This window comes from Heptranchias perlo, chromosome 3 (genome assembly GCF_035084215.1).
Source record: "Heptranchias perlo isolate sHepPer1 chromosome 3, sHepPer1.hap1, whole genome shotgun sequence".
In the NCBI taxonomy this organism is placed as follows: domain Eukaryota; kingdom Metazoa; phylum Chordata; class Chondrichthyes; order Hexanchiformes; family Hexanchidae; genus Heptranchias; species Heptranchias perlo.
Genome location: NC_090327.1, coordinates 60,185,362 through 60,200,579, shown reverse-complemented (window position 1 = coordinate 60,200,579; position 15,218 = coordinate 60,185,362). Strand labels below are relative to the sequence as shown.

Genomic DNA, 15,218 nt, shown 5'->3' with positions numbered 1-15,218 from the left:
TGACCTTAGTCATGAGTCTCCAATGCAGTACCTTATCAAAGGCCTTTTTAAAATCCAAATTTATTACATCTACTACAATACCCTTGTCTACTCTTTCTGTTAATTCTTCAAAGAATTCAATAAGATTGCTCAAGCATGACTTTCCCTTCTGAAATCCTTGCTGACTATTCTTAATTATATTTTTGGTTTCTAGATTTTTTCTATTCCATCTTTGAGTAAAGATTCCATTATCTTTCCTACCACCGTCTTTGAGCTAACTGGTCTATAGTTCCCTGGACTTGTTCTGTCTCCCTTTTTAAATATAGGAATAACATTAGTGGTCCCATTACCTCACAGTATGACACAGTATGTCCTCACCTTGTGGTTGTGTCATTGGAAACTTCAAGTGCCAGGGCTTAAGAAAACGCTGAGAGGACTTACAAGAATTACAGGTGTTACCGTTAAACTTCTTTTAAGCAGTCAACTCAGTTAGTTGAAAGTCTAAATTTGGTTTCTGTGTTGAACTGTATCTTTCCTATCTTTCTGTTTCTGTAACTTTAGCCTATGTGCTCTAATTTAGTGATGTGTTACGAACATAAGAAATAGGAGCAGGAGTAGGCCATATGGCCCCTAGAGCCTGCTCCACCATTCAATCAGATCATGGCTGATCTTTGACCTCAACTCCACTTTCCCGCCCGATCCCCATAGCCCTTGATTCCCTTAGAGTCCAAAAATCTATCGATCTCAACCTTGAATATACTCAACGACTGAGAATCCACAGCTCCCTGGGGTAGGGAATTCCAAAGGTTCACAATCCTATAAGTGAAGAAATTTCTCCTCATCTCAGTCCTAAATGGCCGTGTTATTTGTCCACATAAGGCTACGGGAGAAATAGTACACACTGGAGAGAATTTGTAATGAAAATACTCTTGCAATATTTTGCATTAGAGATCAGAATTCTTGAACGAAAGAACAAAGGAAACCGAGATTTTAAAAACTAACCAGAAGGTCTGATAGTGAGACAACAACAAAGGGTGAGGACAGGATCAGAGTTCAATATGATGTCTCCTACAGTCAAATAGCTTGTCAACACTCAAGTATCTAAGCTTACACCTGAAATGTCCCTATTTAGATGAGGAACCATATCCCAGCAAGGAGTCAGTGTCTTCGTGAAGAAAGGGGAAACAGGGGAAAAAAATTGGCAAAAAAATAAAGTTTCTTTGGGAGTGCAGAAAATAAAGACTAGCTTGTGTCTAGTATTTCTCAGCAGGGAACAATTCTTTCCTTTATCATGAATGTAAGTTTAGGCCCATCGTAAAGATGAAGAACAAAAACATTCCAACCTTCAGTTAAAAACACAGCAAATATTGGATATTGTAAATTACATATTTGAGCTGCTGATGCGTCCAAATCTTTAATACAAATTTACAACAATTTAAAGGCACTGCACACAGCTTTTTTTAAAAAGCTCCCAATGGTCAAGTAGAAAAACAATTTACGGTGTACTACCAAGCCATGCAGACCAGAAGGTTTCATGTTCAATTCCTGGTCCGAGCTTAATTAGCTAATCTCAGCAGTGGAGGTGCTACAAATTAGGATCAGTGTCCCTGAGCGAGGGAGGTAGGAAACAAAAAAGAAGTTGCTATCCACTTCTTCTTGCTGAGAAGAAGTGCACGTGCAGGCGCTCGCCTGATTGTAAATCAATGTGGGGTGTAAACAGGATCAGGATCATCTCTAGTGCCTTTTGCAGTCAAATAGCACACCGACCCTCGCTATCTAGATTTACAATAACAGCCACGGGTGAGTACCAGAGGGCTGCTTGCATCTATGAAACCATATCCTAATGATAATCAGCACCTTCAGGAGAAAAGGGGAGAAATTTAGGGAAAGGATGCACTTAATACAAGGCAAACTACCTTCAACAGAATGAAGTGCAGGTGTAAGGCTGCGGACTACTTTTAGCTCTTCTCCCAGTGTTCTATTACCCTGTTAAAAAACATATTTATAGATGAGTAATGCTGCAGCAATTGAAAAGCATTCAAAGACAGAGGTATGTAGAACAAAAAAGTCATTTTTAAATATTAAATTCAGATCTAATTCTTTTTCTAAAGGACACCATTAATACCCAATAAATTGTATTTAAAACTTATTCCAATCTGTATACAGACATTTTTTTAAAATTTTGTTGCATTATCCAACAGCAATTTCTTAACAGGAGTGAAATTTACAGAATAAAATTTTACTGATCGAAGGTCTAAGCCCTGCTCATTTTGTATCTTCATCTATACGAAACAATTGGTATATTGTTGGCAATATCCAGCTACTGCCACTAGAACAATTAAAAACACATTACCAGAAAGCAAGGACCTCACCAGTACAGTATTCAACAGACGACTTGAAAATCAGAGGACATTTTAATATAAATTAGTTTCTTGACCACCACGTTACCATCACACAAATTTTTGATGCTCAGGTTTTTAAAAATGTGCAATTCTGAGCTGCGGGGCTAACAATGACATTCAAAAACATGTTGATTACTTCTGCAAATTAATGCACCATCCATAAATCTACAGGAACATCTTCAAGATTTGAACAAAATATTGCAGATGCTGGAAATCTGAAACAAAAACAGAAAATGCTGGAAACACTCAGCAGGTCAGTCAGCACCTGTGGAGAGATCAGTTCAAGTGTAGATCCTTCATCAGTAGTGGAAGATTACAGATGAACAGCATTTAAAAAGGAACAGAATAAAGAGAACAGGGGAAGGAAAAAAACTCAAGCACAGAAGTAGATAGACGGTAAAGTGCTTAAGTGGAAAGCGTGATATTGTTAAATGGATGAAGGATATTAACATTAGAAGGCATAACAGGAAAATGAAAGACATTTACGATACACAATGTGAATAGCTGAGGCAATGGGGGAGCAAGGCAGGTAGAAACAGAAGCAGGATAATCTGGCAATACAGAACAGGCTCCAGCAGCCCAGAAACCAGCGAGAATAAAAAAGGAGGACATCATGGGTGCAGACCACCCCACGAGCACAATATTCCTATGGAGGGTTCCTGCCCCAAGCCCAAACCCGTCCCTCCCCGCGGTACAATGACACTCCCATTCCACACTACAGGCAGTTCCTGCTGAAGAGAGAGTGGGAGCTATATTTGAGATCTTAAGTTATTAAAGTCAATATTAAGGTCAGTGGGTTGCAAAGTGCCTAATGAAAAATAAGATGCTGTTTTTCAAGCTTGTGTTGAGCTTCATTGGAACAATGTAGAAGAGTAAAGACAGAGAAGTCAGAGTAGGAGTGGGACAGGAAATTGAATTGGCAAGCAACTGGGAGCTTGTGGCCACACTTGCAGATTGGAGGTGTTCAGCAAAGCAGTTGCCTAATCTGTATGTGTTCTCCCCGGTATATTAGTTTGAAGGAAGTTCATGTAAATCACTGTCTCACATGGAAAGAGTGTCTGGGGCCCTGGACAGTGGTGTGGGAGGAGGTGAACAAACAGGTGTTGCATCTCCTAAGCTTGCAGAGAGCCAAGGAAAGGGAAGGAAAGCAGTTGGTGGGGGTGTCACAGCCGGAACAGTCTCTTCAGAAGCCAGAGAGAGGAAGATGTGTTTGGTAATGGAATCATTGAAAATGGCAGATTTTGAATGCATCTGTCAAATGCAGAGGCTAGCTGGGAGGAAGGTGAGGCCAAGAGAGACCCTATCATTACAGCTTCCAGAACTGACGATAGGTCTTCGACCTGAAACGTTAGTTCTGTTTCTTTCGCCACAGATGCTGTTTGTTTTTATTTCAGATTTCCAGCATCCAAAGTATTTTGCTTCTGAAAAAGTAGTAAGATCCAGGTAGTTGTGAGATTCGGTGGGCTTGTAATAGATGTCAGTGGAAAACCCATCCCCAGAATCAGAGAGGGAGAGTGAGAAATAGACCTTGTAAAGATGAATGGAAATTGAAGGATGATTCATGAAATTCCCAAGATCAGGGCTGGAACGGAAAGCATTACCAACAGTCATCAATGTAATGGAAAATAAGAGGGCAGGGAGGGGACCAGAGTAGTACTAGAAGAGTGTTCAATACTTCCTATCTAAAGACAGACATAGTTCGGACCCAAACAGGTTCCCAAATGACTCCCCTTAATCTGGAGGAAGTGAGTGTAGTTAAAGGAAAAGTTATTCAAGGTGAGATTTGATTTATTTCACTACTCCATGCAATTAAATAAAATCTAATTGCTTTTATGGTCTGCGAGAAGAAAGAAAAAAGTAAAGGGGCTAAATTCCCCACCAATACAAACTGCTCAGCAGCCTCTGACTCTTCCTCCCCATCCTAAAACCAATTCTACCTCTGCACTCCACAGCTTCTCCCCTCCATTTACTCTCATCTCTAATTTCCTCCATGAAGCTCTACTCCTATCTTGTCCCAGTGCAGTCACTACAACCCCAATATTAGAGTGAAGTCGGGATGGCAGCAGGGGGGGGGGGGGCTGAATGGGCGCGCGGGTAACCTGACCAATAAAAAAAATCCGTTCCCCACACGATCGTGATTCAATTGGTGCCACTTAACGTGGCTTCCGGGTTTGCCGCCCGAAAGCTGTGCAGTGGGCGGACGGCGCACCCGCATCACAGGTTGTCAGCTGGTGGAGCTCTGTTTAAAGGGCCGTTGCTCCAATGGCTTTTCCTGGAGCAAATACCCACACACCACAATGGAGCAGCACAGCAGCAAGGCTGCTCCAAGATTCAACGATGCTTCACTCCAAGTGCTACTGGATGGGGTGAGGAGGAGGAAGGATCTGTTTTAGCCGGCGAGCGGGAGGAAGTGGCCTGCCTCTGCCACCAAGGACTGGCTCGAGGTGGCAGAGGAGGTCAGCAGCAGCAACAACATCTTCCGCACCTGGGTCCAGTGCAGGAAGCGCTTCAATGACCTAACGAGGTCAGCCAAAGTGAGTACACTGACTGATTCTCCTACATTCTGTCTTCCACAACACCGCCCCCACCAACTCATTCTGCACTGTCAACACTACTCTGTCACCTCACACCTCACACCCACTCAAAGCTCATCCTCAACTTACCAGCACTTCCTCACCACCCCATTAGTCACCCCACCACTACCACTCACCCCAATCCTCATCCAATGTGATGTCTCTGTCTCATACTCACCCTCTGATGCATCTCTTTCATGGTTAGCTGTCAGCCTCACCCAAACCAACGCATCCATCGATTGGCCACTTCACCATCACTCACTCACTCACACGTCTGTTCTTTCTCCCCTTCTAGGAGAAGACAGCACAAAATGCACAGGAGAGGGCGAGGATGGGAGAGGGGCCTCAACAAATCGTCGTCCTCAGAGACGCGGAGCAGGAGGCGCTGGAGCTCAGCCAAACCCTCAAGTGCCTGGCCGTCAGGGAAGCCCAGACTGGCACCCGACAAACATCTGGTGACACAACTTTAACATTCAGCACACACAATATGAATTGATATTAACATGCTTTGCCATCTTCAGCACCTCAGTATGCTCATCACAACATGACACATCTATGATGATGCTTAATATTGCCTTCTGTTCTCTTACAGGGCCTTCAGTGACTGCTGTCACGGCAGAGCGCGATACCTCAGGAGGACCTGCCAGTCTCTGAGGGTGCACCGTCACATTTTATCGAGCCATCCACCATCGCAGATACTCACACCTCGGTGGGTCCTAGTCCTCAGTTAGTTGGGTTGGCACCTGGTGAGTTACCAAACATGTGAGCACGAGGAGACACTGGTGGCAGGGACAGCTGTGGAGAGTCCGTGTTGGTGAGAGCACTCCTCTCCAGGCTCTGCTCAGGTGGACGCAGATGCAGAAGCCTGGGGGCCATCCTTTAAAAGGAGAATGGTCGAGGGACAGCAGCACATTTTCAAAGTACTGGATCAGGTGCCATGCGCACTCTCCACAATAGCGCAGAGGATGGAGGAGTCCAGCTCCTGCATGAGCGAAATCGTGGCACAGGTAGGGGAGGGACTCTCTGAGATAACTGTCACAGGGACGTGAGCAACTCCCTGAGATACAGTCACAGGTAAATGCGGGAAAGAAAGTGTACTTTAGGCACTACAGATAAAGTGAAAATTAGAAGGCATAAGGCGATTAACCCAGCAGCAAAGCTGAAGGTCAGGCTCGAGTGTGTGGCCCAACTAAGAGTTCTATATACAAATGCACGGAGTATAACGAATAAATTAAATGAACTACAGGTTCAAATTCAAATTGGAGGGTAAGACATGACAGCTATTACTGAGACATGGCTGCAGGATGGTCAGGATTGGGAACTAAATATACCAGGTCATAAGGTCTACAGGAGAGATAGGGAAAATGGAAGAGGGGGAGGAGTAGCCTTAATGATTAGAGATGAAATCACTTCAATGATAAAGGAGGATATAACGAGAGGTAAGCAGCCAACAGAGACCTTATGGGTTGAATTGAGAAATAGGAAAGGATCTAAGACTATAATGGGAGTTGTATATAGGGCCCCCGGCAGCAGCTCTGAAGTGCTAGATTGTATAAATGCAGGATTAGACAAGCATGTAACAAAGGCATAGTGGTCTTAATGGGAGACTTTAACCTTCATATAGATTGGGAAAAGCAGACTAGCAACTGTCAGAAAGGTAGCGAATTTCTTGAGTGTGTTCAGGATAGTTTTCTACAGCAGTATGTCCTAGAGGCAACAAGGGGACAAGCCATACTAGATTTAGTAATGAGTAATGAACCAGATTTAGTTAACGGTTTAACTGTGCATGGACATCTATCCAATCCTAACTATAATCTTTCAAAGTTCTCTTGATTCAGGAACTGTCCCTCTAGATTGGAAAATTGCACATGTCACTCTGCTTTTTAAGAAAGGAGAGAGAGGGAAACCAGGGAATTATAGGCCAGTTAGCCTAACATCTGTTGTGGGGAAAATGCTGGAGTCTATAATTAATGATAGGGTGACTGAACACCTCGAGAATTTTCAGTTAATCAGAGAGAGCCAGCATGGATTTGTGAAAGGTAGGTTGTGCCTGACAAAGCTGATTGAATTTTTTGAAGAGGTGACTAAAGTAGTGGACAGGAGAATGTCAATGGATGTTATTTATATGGACTTCCAGAAGGCATTTGATAAGGTTCCACATAAGAGACTGTTAGCTAAGATAGAAGCCCATGGAATCGAGGGAAAAGTACAGACTTGGTTAGGAAGTTGGCTGAGCGAAAGGCGACAGAGAGTAGAGATAGTGGGAAGGTACTCACATTGGCAGGATGTGACTAGTGGAGTCCCGCAGGGATCTGTCTTGGGGCCTCAATTATTCACAATATTTATTAACAACTTAGATGAAGGCATAGAAAGTCTCATATCTAAGTTTGCCGATGACACAAAGATTTGTGGCATTGTAAGCAGTGTAGATGAAAACATAAAATTACAAAGTGATATTGATAGATTAGGTGAATGGGCAAAACTGTGGCAGATTGAATTCAATGCAGACAAATGTGAGGTCACCCACTTTGGATCAAAAAAGGATAGAACAGGGTACTTTCTAAATGGTAAAAAGTTAAAAACAGTGGATGTCCAAAGGGACTTAGGGGTTCAGGTACATAGATCATTGAAGTGTCATGAACAGGTGCAGAAAATAATCAAGAAGGCTAATGAAATGCTGGCCTTTATAGCTGGAGGACTAGAGTACAAGGGGGCAGAAGTTATGCTGCAGCTGTACAAAACCCTGGTTAGACCGCACCTGGAGTACTGTGAGCAGTTCTGGGCACCGCACCTTCGGAAGGACATATTGGCCTTGGAGGGAGTGCAGCGTAGGTTTACTAGAATGATACCCGGACTTCAAGGGTCAAGTTACGAGGAGAGATTACACAAATTGGGGTTGTATTCTCTGGAGTTTCGAAGGTTATGGGGTGATCTGATCGAAGTTTATAAGATATTAAGGGGAACAGATAGGGTGGATAGAGAGAAACTATTTCCGCTGAATGGGGATTTTAGGAGTAGGGGGCACAGTCTAAAAATTAGAGCCAGACCTTTCAGGAGCGAGATTAGAAAACATTTCTACACACAAAGGGTGGTGGAAGTTTGGAACTCTCTTCCGCAAACGGCAATTGATACTAGCTCAATTGCTAAATTTAAATCTGAGATAGATAGCTTTTTGGCAACCAAAGGTATTGAGGGATATGGGCCAAAGGCAGGTATATGGAGTTAGATCACAGATCAGCCATGTATCAAAAGGCTGAGAAGGCACGAGGGGCTGAATGGCCGACTCCTGTTCCTACGTTCCTAATGTCTGCAATGGAGAGAAGGCTAGCCTCCATCGAGCTTCTAGCATGGCTCACAAATGAGTCATTCAGGCCCTAACAACGGCCGTTCGGACTCAGGGTGAACAACATTCTGCCTCCTTAAACAGACAGACAGATACACTAGCACTGGCCTTACAAGGCAGCACACATGTCCTCCAAACTGTTGTCCAGCAGAGTGTTAGGAGTGATGGGGCCCTGGCCCGGGGTGGGGGGGGGGATAATGGCGAAAGGGGACATGGAATTGGGAACGCCACTCAAAGTGCTCCCACGTCTCACCCATTGCCCCCCTCTCAACCAGTACCCGCAATGCTGCCTCCTCTCCAGGTGGCCGAGTCTGCCCCTGCACAGGGGCAGGTGGAGCAGTCTTTGGAGGGGCCCTCACAGGCTCCAAAACCCAGAGGGCGTAGGCCCAAAGCATCTAAGCAGTCAGGGCATGAACATGAGCAACCTGCCACTACATCTGCTGCAGCCACAGGGGATGCACCACATAGAAGTAGTCGGAAGCGAAAGGCGAAGGTTTTGTGAGCATGAAGGGTATGCACAAAGGTGTTTGACAGACTGTCATGTTTTTCATTTATATTTAGTTTTTGTGAAAGTGACATTAAATTTTATGATTGTCACCACTGCTGCCACGTCCTGCCCATTCTTGACTGGCTTATGTGATTGGGCCCTTTCATGAGGTTCACCATGAATGGTGACAGGTGATGCCACTCATTGGGTCACTTTACAGTGGTTGTATGTGTAGTTGCAGGACTGTTGTGTGCAGGGAGAGGGGTGGGCAGCCTGGTGTGGGCGCTGCTCTTTCCAGGTGGTGTGCCAACCGGACTGAGCCGCCAGGTGCGGTGCGCTGCGCTGTCCTCCTCCTCCTCCTCCTCGTCGTCCTCGTCCTCCTCCTCCTCCTCCATGTGGATGAGGCCTCTTCAAGCAGCACCCCTCTCTGTTGTTGCCCTCTGTGCTCTTGTGCAGGTGCCTGTGGCGCAGCATTGTGTTGTGGAGCTGCAAGTGGCGGAAGTGCACACCGTGCCTGGCGAGGCTGGTGATGTTGCTCCTCCTCGGATTTAATGGTGAATGCAGCCATGGCGCCCCCATCCTGATGATGTGAGTTTGAGGGGGTCCGAAAAGTTGTTAAATATGCGTGAACAGAAGAATTGTGAATGGAAAGTAAGAATTTTCAGTGAAAAAGCAAAAGTCTTGCAGCCAAAAGTGTGTGTGAAAGAACTGAGTGCCCTGCAGCAAGAACTCACCTTTTCTCCCCATCTGTCAAACAAGCATTTGAATGTCCCACTGGATGATGGCTGAAACACGTCTGGCAGAATGAGAAACACACTGAGGATGTTTCAAAATCGGACCCCTGCCTTAATAGGGACAAAATTAAGTACTTTAAAACATCTAAATAAGTGTCTTAACTATCATCCCGCTGGCTTTAATTGCCAGTGCAACTTCCACATTCGGGAGAGGCGGCGCGTCAATGGGGAACCTGGAAGTCAGCAGGTTGGAGCCGGGTTCCGAACCCGCTCGGGATTTCCGCAATTTTTGAAGGCCCCCCCCCGCCCCGGCAATTTCCCTGGAAAATTGAGCCCTACGTTTCCCTCAAGTTATTTTTACACCAATCACTTCAGTACTCCATCTTTGGTAACTTCCTATTCATCCTCACATGCTACACAAATGAATAATTTGAGTTTTAGATTCATTGTCTATCCATATTGCTAGTATGTTACATTATCTTACCTCCATTGGTGATACTTCCTGGAAACCTTCTCCACATTGATTCCATGATTTTGCAACTGAAGATGTAAATTTCTTAGCAAGGCTACTTGTTCTCTTGCAAGCAACCTCCACATCATGTAAAAAAAAGAACCCCTGCACCATTCCAGTAGTCCTTTTCCGCTGAAAAGCACACAAATATGTTGGGTTAAGAAACAAACTGACAGGAAATGCATTAATCTGGTTTCTTCTATTTCCACAGAAGAAATGTTTCGCAACAGAATCAGAACACGAACTTTAAAAAAAATTGTTTAACTTTCTTTTTTGTTTCTTCATCAAGGTGAGGACCATCAGTGCTGGGGAATAGAATGATTTAGTATTTTAGCACCAAAATGTGTTAATGTTAAGTCCTCCAAAGTCAGGAGCTGGATGGAAAGTAGAGTGGATCTGCTCTGCCCTGCCCCAACCTCAACCTTGCATTTTTGTTGAAGTATAGATAAACTGGTGCTGTGAATCTGTGAGAACCAGGATGTGGAATGTGACTGCCAAAGCTAATCTCAAGTAAGACCTCCTTACAATCAGGAAAGATACAAGAGTTGCATGCCATTAGTTTGGCTAGATCCAAACCCAGATTGCAGGTGAAATTATACTTTGCTAACCCAATACACTATCCAGTCCTCAAGAAGAAATAAGCTTTAAGCCCCAAGGTGAATATATCAGATAAATATGAGCATTAGGTCTAAAATATTTAAAATTTGCCAGTTTACTGGCAATAATGCAAACTTATTCAAATGGATATCCTACTGTCCAAGCTCATACTAATAATTCCAGGACAGATGGGCACCCCACAGTCCAAATGTGTAAACAGGACCCTAATCATTCTGGTGGACACATGAACATGCCCAAGTTCTACTATGCAGAGTGAAATTAATGGGCATGGACATTCCCCAATCCAACAGTAACTAAGAGTCCTATAAAAAGATTGAAATTTTACACAGTCCCACTGTGCATAATGAAACATAGAAAATAGGAGCAAGAGTAGGCCATTCAGCCCTGCTCCGCCATTCAAAATGATCATGGCTGATCATCTAACTCAGTACCCTGTTCCTGCTTTTTCCCCATATCCCTTGATCCATTTAGCATGAAGAAATATATCTATCTCCTTCTTGAATACATCTAATGACTTGGCCTCCACTGCCTTCTGTGGTAGAGAATTCCACAGGTTCACCACCCTCTGAGTGAAGAAATTTCTCCTCATCTTCAGCGACTGGTGTACAAGGACACCCAGGTCTCGTTGCACCTCCCCTTTTCCCAATCTATCACCAGTCAGATAATCTGCCTTTCTGTTTTTACAACCAAAGTGGATAACCTCACATTTATCCACGTTATACTGCATCTGCCATGTTCTTGCCCACTCACCCAACTTGTCTAAATCACATTGGAGCCTCTTTGCATCCTCCTCACAGCTCACATTCCACCCCAGCTTTGTGTCGTCTGTAAACTTGGAAATGTTACATTTAGTTCCTTCATCCAAATCATAGATATATATTGTGAATAGCTGGGGCCTAAGCACTGATCCCTGCAGTACCCCACCAGTCACTGCCTGCCACCCGGAAAAAGACCTGTTTATTCCGATTCTCTGTTTCCTGTCTGTCAACCAATTCTCTATCCATGCCAGTATATTCCCCCCAATCCCATGTGCTTTAATTTTGCACACTAACCTCTTGTGTGGGACCTTATCAAAAGCCTTCTGAAAATCCAAGTACACCACATCCACTGGTTATCTATTCTACTCGTCACATCCTCAAAAACCTCCAGTAGATTTGTTAAGCATGATTTCCCTTTCATAAACCCATACTGACTTTGTCCAATCCCATTAATGCCTTCCAAGTGTTCTGTTATCACATCTTTTATAATACTCTACCATTTTCCCCACTACTGATGTTCGGCTAACTGGTCTGTAATTCCCTGTTTTTTCTCTCCCTCCTTTTTTAAATAGTGGGGTTACATTTGCCACCCTCCAATCTGTAGGAACTGTTCCAGAGTCTATAGAATTTTGGAAGATAATCACCAATGCATCCACTATTTCCAGGGCCACTTTTCTTTAGTACTCTGGGATGCAGATTATCAGGCTCTGGGGATTTGTCAGCCTTTAGCCCCATTAATTTCCCTAGCACTATTTTTTTTTACGAATACTGGTTTCCTTCAGTTCCTCCCTCTCACTAAACCCTTGGTTCCCTAACATTTCTGGCAGGTTATTTGTGTCCTCCTTTGTGAAGACAGAAGCAAAGTATGTGTTTAATTGTTGTACCATTTCTTTGTTCCCCATTATAATTTCCCCCATTTCTGACTGTAAGGGACCTACATTTGTCTTCACTAATCTTTTTCTCTTGACATATTTATAGAAGCTTTTACAGACAGTTTTTATGTTCCCTGCTAGTTTACTCTCATACTCTATTTTTCCCCTCTTAATCAATCTCTTTGTCCTCCTTTGCTGAATTCTGAACTGCTCCCAATCCTCAGGCTTGCTGCTTTTTCTGGCAATTTATGTCTCCTCTTTCTTTTGTAAGCCACGGTTGAGCCACCTTTCCTGTTTTATTTTTGCACCAATTTATCATTTCTATAAATATAATTTCCCTATTCTACTATGTGTACTGAGAGTCCTGTAGTGAATGGGTATGGATCTCTCCCAGTACCCCTGTAACTGACAGCACTGTGAACAACTTGCATTCATACTGCAGCCTCAGCTTAGTTAAATGTTTCAATGTGCTTCATAGCGGAGCAACACCAAGCCGAAGAACCATTAAGCAGAGACTGAAGCCATCGTCGAAGAGATAAGTTTTGAGAAGCCTTTTGAAGATGGAGAGAAAAAGTAGCAAAGCTGAGAAGTTTAGCAAAGTCTTTCAAAACAGCCAAAGACTTCATCATTGCCTTTGGAGCCGGGGGAGGGGGGGGGGGGGGGGGAAAGAGAGAGAGGAAGAGCTGCATAGGAGGCCAGAGTCAAAAAAGCATAGGTCACAAACTAAGATCCAGTACCATGGCCACCATTGATCTGGTTTTGAACTAGACAGTCAGTTTTGTCAATGGACTTAATGGAAAATTCTTTTTAAAAAAAACAGGAAATGCTGGAAACAGTCACATCAGTCAGCATTTGGAAAGAACAGACAAATTAATGTTTCAGATATAATCCTTCATCAGAACTCGGAGAAATTACAGATGAACAACATTTAAAAAGGAACAGAACAAAGGAAAGCGGTCGAGAAACACAAACACACACACACACACACACACACACACACGTAGAATGACATGTAAAGTGCTTAAATGGAAATCAGGAGTTAGTTGAATGGTTGAAGTGAGATGATAGGAAGACACATAAAATAAATTCAAGTTGTGTCAAGACAAAGAACATGAGATAGTGGGGTGCAAGGCAAGTCTGAAATGGCAACTGAAAACCCTGGCAAAGCAGAACAGAATCCAGCAGCCAGAGAGGAAAAAAAACTCAGGCCAACACCAAGAGTGCAGACAGGCCCACCAGCAAGGGGTTCAGAAAGAGTCCCCACCCAAGCACAAGGGGTGGGGGCAGGAGGGCAGCAGCACAGCAGCACAGGAAATGGAGCAGAAGCCAATCAAGAATCATACCGTGGCAGGGGAAATCCTTGGCTGAGGAAAAAGGCCATTTCAGATGTTCTGGAGTGAAAGGGAGCATTATTGGAGCAACTGCAATAGAGAAATGGGAGAAAGGAATGGAAACAGCGACACCCCAAGTTCCCTGTCACTTGCCACATTAATTCCCCGTCACATTTTGAACTCTCCATTTTTGGCCATCTGTATTATTCCATGCAAGCTTGAGCGACAGCACCTTATTGTTCTATTAGGCACTTTGCAGACCTCTGGCTTTAATAACAACTTTAATGACATCACACCTTAAAATGTAGTTCTGGCAGGAGATACTTGTTTTGTATGATGGGTGTGTTCATTTTTTTTTGGGGGGGGGGGGAACTGAGAAAGAGATATATTGGCAATTGGGGTGGGGACCCTCAGTCTTAACTCTATGCTGGTGGAGCAGACTACATTCTTGGTGATGGCTTCTTCTCAAGACTGCTGAAATCTTTCAGTTTTTACTGTTTCCATTTCAGAACTGCCTTACCTCCATCATTTCAGCCAATTAACCATCTTCTGTTTACCGTTTAATCACTTTATACTACTGCTCTTCTGTCAGTTTATTTCTCCCATTCCCTTTCTTTTGTTCCTTTATAAATGCTATTTTTTTCTATTTCTGATGACAAGTCCACAACTGAAACGTTAACTGATCGAGTCTTTCCACAGATGCCGAGTGACCTGCTGAGTGTTTCCAACATTTTCTGTTTGTTTCGGGTTCTTTCTCAATTCTGTGTTGAGGTAGGAGCATTCTTAGTTATTGAATTTACCCTCCCCCTGGACAGTTGCAGACACGACAAAGGATGGCAGCCTTACCCTGAGGGGGGAGGGGGGACGCCCCCCTCCTCCGGACCCCACTGCAATAAGACTCTTTCTGTCTCACCCCTCTCCCCGGATAAACGCTGTGCAGTTGTCTCATTAAACACCATATACCTTTCTAGTGCCGGACATTCTGCCCTTCGATCCGCTCAGGCCTTTTCACAGGCTGTAACTTTCGGCTCTGGGTTCCACGTTACCACGGAAATGTGGGAGGAGCAAGTCGAGCGACTATAGTGAGGCTGCGCACACTTATCCAATCAGCTGCGGGAGAGGCTCGGGTGAGGAGGGTGGTTTTAACCCGCGGGTGGGGTGGGGCGGGGAGGAGTGAGAGGGGAGGAGTGAGAAGGGAGGAGTGAGAAGGGAGGGGAGGGGAGTGAGAAGGGAGGGGAGGGGAGTGAGAAGGGAGGGGAGGGGAGTGAGAAGGGAGGGGAGGGGAGTGAGAAGGGAGGGGAGGGGAGTGAGAAGGGAGGGGAGGGGAGTGAGAAGGGAGGGGAGGGGAGTGAGAGGAATGAGAGGGGAGGAGAGGAGTGAGAGGGGAGGGGAGAGGAGTGAGAGGGGAGGGGAGGGGAGTGGAGTGAGAGGGGAGGAGAGGAGTGAGAGGGGAGGAGAGGAGTGAGAGGGGAGGGGCGGAGAGGAGTGAGAGGGGAGGGGCGGGGAGGAGTGAGAGGGGAGGGGCGGGGAGGAGTGAGAGGGGAGGGGCGGGGAGGAGTGAGAGGGGAGGGGCGGGGAGGAGTGAGAGGGGAGGGGAGGGGAGTGGAGTG

The 15,218-nt window shown here is 44.8% G+C and overlaps 1 protein-coding gene across 3 annotated transcripts in view; it reads right to left on the bottom strand.

Annotated features, from left to right (window-relative positions):
• The window catches only part of spidr (scaffold protein involved in DNA repair), a 316,427-nt gene extending 301,752 nt beyond the window's left edge, over nucleotides 1-14,675 (bottom strand). Inside the window, exons 1-4 of one of the 3 annotated variants that reach the window (XM_067979906.1) lie at nucleotides 14,572-14,659; nucleotides 13,621-13,698; nucleotides 10,003-10,161; nucleotides 1,896-1,965 (exon numbers count right to left, since the gene is read on the bottom strand). In XM_067979906.1, the coding sequence (XP_067836007.1) occupies nucleotides 1,896-1,965; nucleotides 10,003-10,143 (211 nt within the window). In that variant the 5' untranslated portion in view covers nucleotides 10,144-10,161; nucleotides 13,621-13,698; nucleotides 14,572-14,659. Of the gene's footprint in view, nucleotides 1-1,895; nucleotides 1,966-10,002; nucleotides 10,162-13,620; nucleotides 13,699-14,571 lie in introns of all 3 variants that reach the window. The other 2 variants (XM_067979905.1, XM_067979908.1) reach the window with 2 other exon arrangements.
• Nucleotides 14,676-15,218: the final 543 nt, after the last annotated feature.